At 36.1% G+C, this 11,657-nt stretch overlaps 1 protein-coding gene across 3 annotated transcripts in view; it reads left to right on the forward strand.

Moving 5' to 3' along the window:
• The window catches only part of TANGO2 (transport and golgi organization 2 homolog), a 29,695-nt gene extending 19,501 nt beyond the window's left edge, over nucleotides 1–10,194 (forward strand). For all 3 annotated transcript variants that reach the window (XM_062009868.1, XM_062009870.1, XM_062009871.1), the window contains exons 7-10: nucleotides 2,709–2,779; nucleotides 4,642–4,795; nucleotides 6,373–6,477; nucleotides 7,965–10,194. In XM_062009868.1, coding sequence (XP_061865852.1) covers nucleotides 2,709–2,779; nucleotides 4,642–4,795; nucleotides 6,373–6,477; nucleotides 7,965–8,085 — 451 coding nt within the window. In that variant the 3' untranslated portion in view covers nucleotides 8,086–10,194. The remainder of the gene's footprint in view (nucleotides 1–2,708; nucleotides 2,780–4,641; nucleotides 4,796–6,372; nucleotides 6,478–7,964) is intronic.
• Nucleotides 10,195–11,657: the final 1,463 nt, after the last annotated feature.

Here is an 11,657-nt window from a genome sequence, read left to right on the forward strand (position 1 = left end):
CAGTTGAAACTGCAAATCTCCAAAACAGTAGAGTTTGGAATGTATGTACAGGGAGGGGAATAGATACACAAATATATACCATAAAGTACATAGTAAAAAGTGATTGTATATATAAACTATATATATAAAAAATATAGAGAAAGTACATACTTTTTTAATACAGAAACCTGTATTTGGCTAGTTAGGTAACAACATCATTGGGGTTAAAAAAAGCAAACTGAAGAAAAGGTGTTTGGGAGAAGAGTTAACTGAACTGTTGATAGTGCAGGGCCTTATAAGATTAAAATAGCAGAAAAATGTGATCAGGTTTTAGAAACATAGGCTGTCTCATTCAATGTGGTTGTCAAGACAAGGATAGGTGAGAGGGATTTGATTGCTCACCAGAGATTAGATTTAGGAGCCTTTCCAGTGAGAAGTGAGGTAGGGTTAGACTGCGAGTGGGGAAAGCTGACATGGTTGCTCTGTAAGTTCACTTGCGTTTTTTTCTTGTGCATTGTCTGTCCTAATACTACCTTCTGCAGAGTACATCTGTCTTGCCTCTCATGACTTCCTCATGAAAATAACATGTCCAGATACTTCTCTAACATGTCTCTACTACAACCTTTGAAATATTTCTGTGTAGATTCTCAGACACTTTTAAGTCTAATGACATGGACAGTCCAATGTCAAGTGAAGGAAAAAACCTCTTCTATTTTCTCTGCTATCAGCAGCTGCCGGGCTTGGAAAATTAAGACAATGCCAAAGAAATGTTTAGACACTGACAACAAAATGAGAGTAGTACTTCAAAGCAGACTTTCTATGCTCTGAGTATCTGGCTTTATTCTATTCTCCACTTTACTTGGTGGTAGGCAGTACATGTACATAGAACATACGTACAGAACAGAGTTTTCTGATTTAACTCACGGACACTGAAGGAAAGAAATAATCTGTGAACCATACTACTCAGTTGAAACTGCTGTTCAGCACTTCAGGCTGCCAATGTAATCTTTTCTCCTTGTACAAAAAAAAAATCCATGCACAGTTATTCATAAAACAATCCAATGTCCTTCTTTGTAAAATATTCACTATTAGATTAGAGTTTAGTGCCCAGGGGACTGATCACATGGTGATAACCACACCCTATGGAGCTTTACTGCCTCATTACTTTCTCTTTTCTCTTCTGTCTATATTTTTGTTAAACATGACTTGGAGCCACCTTGAAGTTGAAGCAGGGCAGGGATGCACAAGGACATTGCTTCTATTTGGTCAGCATTAAGAAGTAATTGTTGCAAACTCTGCATGGCTTTCATGATGCTGTGAAGCATTTATTACTACTGAGATTTATGTTGCCTAGAATATTTCCTAGAACATTTATTATTGCTTACATTTTTTGACAGAATGATGTATCTAAGAGCATATTTTTTTTGTAGTTTTAGTTTCTTCTCTCTCTGCTGACAGCTATGGCTGGGATTTAAAACTAAATATGTCTACTGGGCCCTATTGTCATCGCTTTAATTATGCCTTTATTACTTTTACAGTGAAATTGATATCTATACTTGTAAAGCTCTGAGGGAAGAGAATCTGAGTCCAGGCCAGGATTATGAGGCTATTGCTGTGATCAACATTACAGAGATGTTGGGAGTTCTTTTTTGCCATCTTGGCTTCGGCCTTGATGTTCCATATTGAGTATCTGTAAGCAGTAGGAAGAGATTAGGCAGAGCCAGATGATGAATAGCTGACTGGCACAGTGAACTAAAGTTTGGAAGTATCCCCATTTAAGAAGCCTCTTGGAAGGCTTCATTCTTTTGACAGAAGACTGCAGCAGTGTTGCAGTAGAGGTAAGTGTAATAGAAAACACACATCTGGGGGAATGTGGAATGTAGAAACAATAAGATACAGATGTCTCAAATTAGTGACCCTGCAGTTTGTATGTATTCCCCCTCTTTTTGTTAAACTCCAGGGGATCTTGTTACTGAATTTGTCAGTGATGAGAATCTCAGAACAGATGCAAGATGATAATATTCTTTCACATAAAAAGCCTTTGCTAAAGGAAGTCAGTAGTGTCTACTTATTTGGCATATGGTCTTGTTTATGACAGGACTTATCTTACAGCTGTATTCAAGGCCTTGCTTGGGTTATTTGTCTACCTTTTCATCTAAAACTGTCTTTTGAGACCTCAAGTGATAATAATTGCCTCTGATCTTATTCTCTTCATAGACCTTCTACAACTGATAAAGATTTGACAATAGGAAAAGAGTGTCTTTATTACACCAATAAAATAGTTTGTGTAATTTCTGGTGAAAACAACTCTGAATGCAGTGATGATTGAGAAGAAATTACGGGAAAACCTTACTCACTGTGATGGACTATCTGTCTGTTTTCACATGCCCCCTTCTCCCAAGTAACTAAATCTCCAGTTACTCAAAATGATACATATTTTTGTCATTAAACCTGGCTGCTTTCCATGCAGCAGTTCTGGGGTTTTACTGAATTTTATTACGGTTATGTTTAAAACTGATAATGGTACTATTTGACAGTGGTACAGCTAATACGGTATTTTGAGAGGAAGGGAGTAATATAACTCGTCAATTAATCTCTGGGCTTTGGTATCAGAGTAGTAACAGTGGGAGAAACATCTTGCTGTGTTTGAAGATTACATGGAATTAGAGTGTAATCAAATATAGAAGCTGATGGTTTTTCGAGGAGAAATTCTTATTTGTATTTTTCAGTACCACCAAAGGAGATGTGATTTGCTACTATGGAAACAGAGGAGAACCAGAACCTGTTTTCCTAAATCCTGGTAGGTTTTCTTCAGAAAGGTTTTAGTATTACTTTTTGTTATTTTAAAGAAGTCAGGATGTAGCTGTATTGCGCTAGTAATTTAGCTGTTTAAAGCTTTGTCTTGACTTTTTTCTTGCTATTCTTGAAAAAAAAAATTGTCTTTAAGCTCTACAAAGAATCAACAGTTCATTAAAAGCTTCTTTCTCTGTCAGTGTACCCACCTGCACTGCAATTAGTGGGATCCTCCTTAGGTAACTAGGACTGAAGGACAGAAGCCTGTCTTGAGGAACAGATTTTTCAAAGGTTTGTGAACTTGAGCCTAACTCTCCTCAGTGTGTCAAGGGGAGGGTGTGACTGTGCTCTCATGGGCACAGAGTTAGCTTTAAAAGAAAATAAATTAAAAACCCCTGCCTTATCAGGTGGGTTAATTTTAAATGTTTAAAATGTAATCCTTTGGAAGCCAGCTGCAGAGAACAATACTCCAGAATTAATCACCAAAAAGCTAATTGAAATGGACAAGGACACATAGAAAGCTCTGAGCTGTGTAGCTGGTTGATAACAGTTAATGACAGTGGCTTGTTTTGCTTGTTTAGCTTAATGGTCATAATGTTGCTATCAGTAGGCAAATAGTTACTGTAGCAATTACAGCATAAATTCTTAGAAACAGATGTTAGGTTACATACATTTACAAGCACAAAACAGATTGTAACATAAACATTTTAAAAAAAGTTTAAAAATCTGACTGCTTGTTGTAATGAGGAACTGAATCAGAAATTTGAAGTGTTTGCAGACTGCAGCAAAAGTAATTCTGTTCTCCATACTTCAACAACAATTTCTTTTTCTGTGTACTCGACTGCCTCTAGTGAGAGAGGAGGTTTGGTAATCTTTGTGCTTATTTGTTTGGATTGCTATAAAGAGATGGGTTGTTGTCATTGGATGTTGCTTTGCGGTGTTTTTCAAGAGGCAAAATCAGAGGCAGAAATAATTAATGATTGATGTAGCTAAACTGGAACCTAAGCTGGAAAAGACTAGACTGCAAAAATTATATAGATCTTTCCTACCTTTCTCCTAGTGTAGCAAGTCATAAGTGAAAAGTAACTGCTATGGATTTGAGTGACACTGAAAGAAAGTGCTGAATATTAGTGTTCCACAGGGATTAGTCTGTAACTAGTTGATCATTATTGCTTTTAAATCTGAAATTTATCACATAACCACCTTATTACAGATTTCATTAGTTTCATGATGTGTACAGCTTGAAGGGTTAAAGTTGCTTTACAGAAATAAACATGTCATGATTACAAGTTATTTTGTGCTTAGCTTATGTAACATCTGAATGTTTCTATTAGTGTTGTGTTCTGGAGGAAAAAAAGGCTTTGATATTCCACCTGATTCACATCACAATGTACATTGTGTTAATAACAGTGCTGAAAATCTCAAATTCATCTAACTGTAGTAAATGTCAAGCAATGATGCTCTGAAATAGGTGTTTTGGGAGTGGTGGTTTTGCAGTTGTGTATTAGTCTTGTGGGTTTTTTCTCCCCTGATAGAACAGTCAGAAGTAGTCCATAAGAATTGTTGAGAAATTAGGTGAGAGGCTCAAAATAATGTAATAGAGGACTCATTACCTTCAGGGGTGTGACATTTATTTTGTCAGATGATTCACATCTTTAGTACATAGCTCAATGACCTTGCTTACTTTTGAAGCAAAATGAAAGCTGGCAGTAAGGTGAATAAACAAATTATAGGAGATTCACGATGAATTTGCTCATAGCATTTGTTTCTGTGTGGTTAACGTAATTATACAGGGTTGTTTTGCATAGTATGTAAGTTAATATTCTTTGCTCCAGAGCTTAAGTAATTTTGGGTTTTTTCTATATATAGGAATATATGGATTGAGTAATTCTCTGTTGGATACACCATGGAAGAAAGTTCAATATGGGAAAGAGCTTTTCACAGAAGTGGTCAAGAGAAGTCAAGATCTTGCCAAAGAAGAGTTGGTGCAGGAGCTTCTTACAGTGATGAATAATCAAGAGGCGTAAGAATAAGATAGCCAGAGTTTACTCAAAATGTGATGTGACCAGTTTGCATATAGAAAATTAGAAAATTCCATACAGAATCTATTTTGACAGAAAATACAATTTAGCCTTGTGTTGACTGACTAAAGATAGGTAACAAAGGGCCAAAGTAGTGTGTTTTCTTTCCACAGAGACTGACTTGGAACAATATTGATTTTTAAGCAGCAGAGATGGAAGTGTTATTACTGCAACCTTAGTGCTCAGGCTGTACACTGATTTCTCTGTGCCCTTTTCTGTTAAAGATTGCACTTCTCTTAGTACAGGTAATGAGTGCAAGGCAAAGGATGTGTTAAGTTGCTTGCTGTAGGTTTTGTGGAGGCTCACTCTAGGATAAGGTTCAGTTTCTTACTGCATGCAGTCTAAGCATTGTTTACATCAGGTTTGAGTTAGTAGCTGCAAGCTATTCTGTTACTGCTACCCAGAGTGGAGAACCAAGCTATTTTCAACATGGAACCATCTGCTTTCCTCAAACATGCAACTGCTTAGGTTAAATGAGAGAAGGAGAAAATGGGGTACATATCAGCTCTAGGCCTCTGGTCAAGGAAATTCCCAAGAGATGAATTTGAGTATTTAAGCAAGGTTCCTGCACTCACTACTGGCTACAGTGAACCTGAGCCAGTAAGGTAGATATTTAGAGGTAAATGAAATTTATACTATTTCAATGTTATAGGTACAACTGAGTCTGTGTTAGGAGGCAGAAATGGGATTATTTATTGAAGGTGGAAGAGGCTTAAAAATCAAACACTAAAACCTGTTGTAGTACTAGTTAAATGGCATTTGATAAATAATATTGGAATCCTTAATTATTGAAATAGGAAGCTGTGCTTATGGACAACGTATCAGAATGTGTTCTGGTGATGTGGGTGGAAAGCCAGGGATGTAGAGTTGCTTCAGTAACCCTTCTGACCTTAGCGTTGCTTCTGTGAGATGCTGGTACTTGTTTAATTACAGTAAATGAAGCTTGATATGCTTTATATTAAAATTATATTTCTAAATATCTTTCAAGCTTTAATAAGAATATATGTAAAGAAATTTAGGCTCCAGCTTCCCTTGTCCTCTGCTGCATATTTACAAATTTTAAGACTTGTCCTAGGTATTTTCCAGGAATTCCAAATAAAATCAATGGAAGCAGAGAGGTTGTTCTTTGACACAAAAAGAACTTCTGGAGTCTAACTGGAAAAATGTTGGTTTGTGTGATGTGCCTCAAATTTAATGCCTCATCATCACTGTTTCAATTGAAAGTAAAATACAGAAATACTCACAAAGGAAAGTTTAAAAAAAACTTGCTAAGATATGAAAAATATTTCTTAATGTGAGACCATTTGAAGAGCTTGGAAGAATGTGTTTGGGACAGAGCTTACCAGCAGTTTTACCTTTTGGTTTTCTTCATACTTCAGTTTTGAACACTATTCACACTTCTTGAAAGGTGATTGTTGTTTACCAACCACTCAGTCAATGCAGCTTGGTTCAAGAGGGATGGTAATATTCAAGAGGGGTGTTGTTATTAAAGAAATAAATCTCTAATTTTTTTTTTTAGTCAATTACCAGACCCTTTAATTGAAGACCAAGGGAAGGATTATATACGTCCTATAATGAACAAGTATTCAGCTATATGTGTTCGTTGCCCAGGTTATGGAACAAGGTAAGAAATACATAGTTAGAAATAGATGTGTATTGGATCAAAGCATATCTCAAAATTTTGCCACTTTAAATTTCTTCTCATATTAATCAAGTATAATTCAGCAAAATACATCCTTGCTCAGTAGCTGATGTATTAGAACTTGATGGTTCTTCTTTGAAGAGTGTGGCATAGCTTTAGTTTGTCCAAGACAACATAATACACTTCCCCTAGGTAGTAGCAGATCTTACCTCTGCTAATTTAAAATATTTCATGTTTTGATAAGGCTAAAATCATGTTTGTAGCAAAAGAACACCCAATACAATTTTCTTCTATATATATCCAACTGCAGAACACATTTCTCTTCCAAGAGCAAGAGTAGTATTATCTGCATACCTACTTTAAAGGTTCCTTTAGATATGTCATTGTAATATGCAGCTGCTATTTTCATCCATTATTACTTGTGTTCAAAATAATATTTATTTCTGCTTTTCCCCTAACTGATGCTGCTGTTTTTACTGACATATTCTCACTTTCTGCTCAGACTGTTCTACCAAAGCTGCAAGAAGAATAGAATTATGTAATCCATCTTGCATTTAGTCCTCAATGGGACTAAACAATAGGTTAACTCTGCTGCTGCTAATAGTCCATTCATAAGTCAGCCAACAGTTTTGTCAGATTGGTCTCTTGACATAGTTGAGAAAACACTTGACACTGTTGAGAAAATTGGTAAGCAGAGAGTATTCACTTCTGCAAGTATTTTAAATTGTATTCTGAGAAAGAAACCACTGAAAAAAAAAATAGTATCTCTACAAAATGTATCCAAAAAACATTTTAAACATGGGGTGATGAAGATTTTAAATGGTAAAGAAGCATCTTCCTCGCCTTGTTTCACAGGCTGTAGTCTAGGTATTTCAAAGGTGGACATGGAGAAATGACAGCTTACATATGACAAAATGGCATAGGTACATGAATGCATTCTGCTTTTCATGAAAACAAATTTCCTCTGTGGAAGGTTCCTAGAGAGATAAAAGGTTTTCTCTGTGATCATGTGATTCTGTGTGTCTTGTGTGAATGTTGCAACGTGATACATGTATCATATGTGTTGTGATAATTAATGATGATTAAATCTTAATGGACAAATGATTGTAAAGGAACGAAAGAAAAAGTACTGTTGGTATGAATAACCCGTCAGGCTATGTGTAGGCTGTGAGGAAAAACTGGGTTTTATGCTAATTCTGAATGGAAAATGTGGCACTAAAATATTTAGTCTTTATCACACCCTGTAAATGAGCAACTTTGTCAGCTGCTGCAATGGGGAATTGGAGCAGTGATAGAAGAAGGAGCTGAAATTGCTAATTTGAACTTGCCAAGATGATTTCTGCCCTGCTGGTGTGGTGGTGATATGGTCAAGAAAAAAAAGAGCTAAAACCTTTGAGGATGAGAGATGGAACCTTGCACATTTATGTAATGGACACAGGGCTTGACCTTCTACCCTTATGTCTTTTCAGGACTAACACGGTCATTCTCATTGATTCAGAAGGACAAGTTACTTTCACAGAGAGCAACATGATCAATGCAGATGTCAACCAGTGGAAAACAAGCACCTATGAATTCAAACTGCACATTTAACAACTTTCCGTTTGAATGGTTTGTAATAATAGCAATGAGAGAATAAGCTGTTGAGTTCTAGTAAATGTTTTGTGCCAGCCTCCACAAGCTAAAAATAGCAAGGGAAGCAAAAGTTTATTTAAACTGCTGGCATACTCTACCAGGCCCACATATCCTCTGGATAAAAGCAAAAGAAACTGTTTTTACATTAAGTAGCCTCTTACAGTCAGAAATAAATGCTGAGGAATCACCCTGCCTCCAGGCAAGACCATCTTTGCCCACGACGAAGTCCTTATTTTTTTTTTTTTTGTGGGTGGTTGTTTTGGATTTTTTAAAGATGTTTTAAGTAGACTACTAAACATGTTTTCAGTTCCAAAGAGTAAAAACAGTTGCTGCTTTTATTGTTCTATCTGAAGGTTTTACCAAACTTCATTTTCCCTTCAATATATGTTTTTAAGATGGTATAGCTGATGCCAATGTCCATTAAATGAATGTATGTTCTCTTTGTAGCATTAAGTATTTCAATAACATTTAAATTTTTCAGTGTTGCCATGGTGCAATATTCTGCCTGGGGAGGGCAGAGCAGGGGGAATTCTTTATATTTGATAGTATAGCAATAGATCTTATTTTCTAAAACTTGACTTGAAATTCAGTCCCTGTTCACTTTTACTGAAAAAAAATCATAGCAGCAGACTTGCTTATCTTTCACTGGAATAAAATGATTTGTATTGTGATAACTTGTTTCCTGATAGTCTATTTAGCAATATTGGTTTTCTTCTTTTCTTCCACAACAGGCAGGTAACAAATACATATCTGTTTGCAAACAGAAGCTAGATATGAAGTTTACATACATCAGCTGTTTTGCACATGTAATTTTTACTCATTTCTTTATTGGTATAAAATGTTAAAGTCTGGAGTGACTGCACATAGATTTTTAGTGAAAATAGCTATTTGTTGTAAGGTGCCATTATTGCAGTCTTACTGGTGAAAAAGTTGGGTGTTAAGATGCACTTTGTATATTCTAACATCTGTGAATTTAAAAAGCTATTTAAATGCATGCCTTTTTTTCAATTATTCAGTGCCAGTGTCGGTGATAGAAGATTCTAGGTAATGTCAAGGTATTTTAAAACTTTAAGTTATTTTACTGCTACTGGTGTTCTGTTTTGACTTATTTTGAATGCTGAATACTTAGTAATGGATCACTGGTATTTTTTCTCTATATATGCTGAATGTATTCTTTTTACAAGCCTCTGACTGCTCATTATTACAAAGCAGCAAGATTTCTAGTACTCTTTATAAAAAGGTGTGTAACTATTCTTCTGTACTCAAGCTCTTGTTTTCAGGCCTTCTTACTAGTGTGTATGTGTCTGTAACGGAGGCAGCAGTAAATTAGACTTGCCATTGAGGTGAAATACTGTGACAGCCCATTCCCAGCTTTCTAATTGCTGGGAGATGCTAAAGTAGCACTTAGGCAATTATTTCCTTTTGTATTTGCATAGCTTCTAGATACCAGGACTGCTTGCATGACTAGGCACAGGTTATTGATTCAGTACTTTTTGACCACCTGGATTGGGAGATGATAAATACAACCTTGTTAGGTTGTACATGGGTTCCAACTCGGAGCCTTCCAGACTGTCCTCCTGAGCTGTGGGAAATGGTTATCCATCTTTTTTTAATGACTATTTAAACCATATATTTGTATGAATAAAAATGTTATTATTATCTTTAGATGCAAAGAAATAGCCATAGTTGTCTTGCATTTGTAACATTCAAATCTATATTTTAAAACAAAATTTTGCTTTCTTGGTTTGCTCTCACCGACTGTTTGCATAACAGTTGTTTTTAATATCTTGAGAAAAAACAGCTAGTGTTCAGATGAGCAGGACACTCCCTTTCAAGACATTATCTAAATGGCAAGCAAAATGCTTGCATGAAATTTCATGCTAAAAGCATTTATAAACCTTACCTTTTATAGCGGTCCTTTAATAATGAACAATTATTTTTTTACATGCAGGCAAAAGAAAAGCAAATCAGAGTTTAGGTGTAAAACCAGATTATAATAATGTATGTAGCTTTGCTTGAATCAAAATTCTGAATCTGGGGTTTGCTTTTTCTGTAAAGAAATAAAGAGTAAAGAATCAAAACCTCTGTTGTTTTTTATTATGTCAGAACAGTTTAGAAAATGAGCTTTTTAAACTTTTGCTTTTTAAAGCTTGTGAGTAAAATGTTCTGGAACTAAAGTGGTTTTATGGAACTTCAAGCTTGCTCGTTTTGTGGCCTCTGAGAACAACAGTATGTGCTAATGCAGTAAGGTGCTTTACAAGCTTGCCTCTGGTGACAGAGGCACTGTTTTCTATGGATATCTCATCTGACATTCCAGCCCTTGGAGGCTCAGAGCCAGCCTTGGTCAGTAACTTACCAGATTGTGTAAACACATTGATTGCTTTTGCTCAACGGAGGAAACCACATCTCTCTTCAGACGTTAATTAAGATAGATGAAATAATAAACTGGAGAATGTGGAGCCAATAGTGTCTCTTCTTGTGGTGCAACATCACAATACTATCCAATAATTAAAGGTTTTGCCTCGTTAAAAGATTGTTCTCTTCCAAGAAAAAGGTGAATGAGAAGGACAAGTTTTTCTTTCCCTGTGTTAGCTCTTTTGTCAATAGCTACTGAAAATAACCACAGAAGCAAGGTCTTAGTAGAATGCTTTTATCCATCTATCTCCTGTTTGTCATCTATCACTTGAATAGCTAACTGGCACTTAGAGAGGAATTAACTTGTCCTTTCAGTTACAGACAGGTCTACTTAGTATCTTATTTTGATTAGAAGTGTCCTTGCATGATTTTTCTGATAGTCCCTGTTTACCGTGCTTTTGCTCACATTTTGGGGCAACCTCAGATCACAGGGACTAGACTGTTTTCAGGTGGAATGGAACTGGTAGATGTGGTTCAGGAATACACACGGTGTGCTCTGACAGGTAATAGGTTTAGTCTAAAGCAAAACTGTCTGAAATGCACATAGCATGGAGATTAAGTACTCGACACCTATTGTTTTGCTGTATAACTCTCCTGTTGGTCTGCTGTACTTACAGATGTAGCATCTGATAGATGTCTTGTATCAGTGTCCTTGCAATATTGCTGTTGCATTTTTTCTGTTTCCTTTAGCAATATATTGTGCCAGTCAAATCTGAGTGCTCTCTTGGTATCATATACATGTGTTTAGACTAGCAAAGCAATCCCAGAATGGCAGTTACATAAAAAACAGCCATACCAGCACAATTGTGCTTTCAGAAGCATAACTTATTTTGGCTCTGTTGGGGAAAACAAAGGTACTGACATTTATGGTTTTGCTCATATAAGTGCAACTACACTTGGATTTTTGGCAGCCAAAGATTATGCTCCTGATTCATGTCTGTGTGCCACTAGCAGTATATATAATAGACGAAGCTAAGGAATTGGAGCAACAGTTTCTTAGCTGTAGTTCACAGCAGCCCTATGGAACCATGAAGTACTCTTGACTATGACAGGTTTGGGTTTAAAACATCGTGATGTACAATGACTCACAAGAAAAACTGCCACTCAGCAGAAGA

This window comes from Colius striatus, chromosome 17 (genome assembly GCF_028858725.1).
Source record: "Colius striatus isolate bColStr4 chromosome 17, bColStr4.1.hap1, whole genome shotgun sequence".
Lineage (NCBI taxonomy): Eukaryota > Metazoa > Chordata > Aves > Coliiformes > Coliidae > Colius > Colius striatus.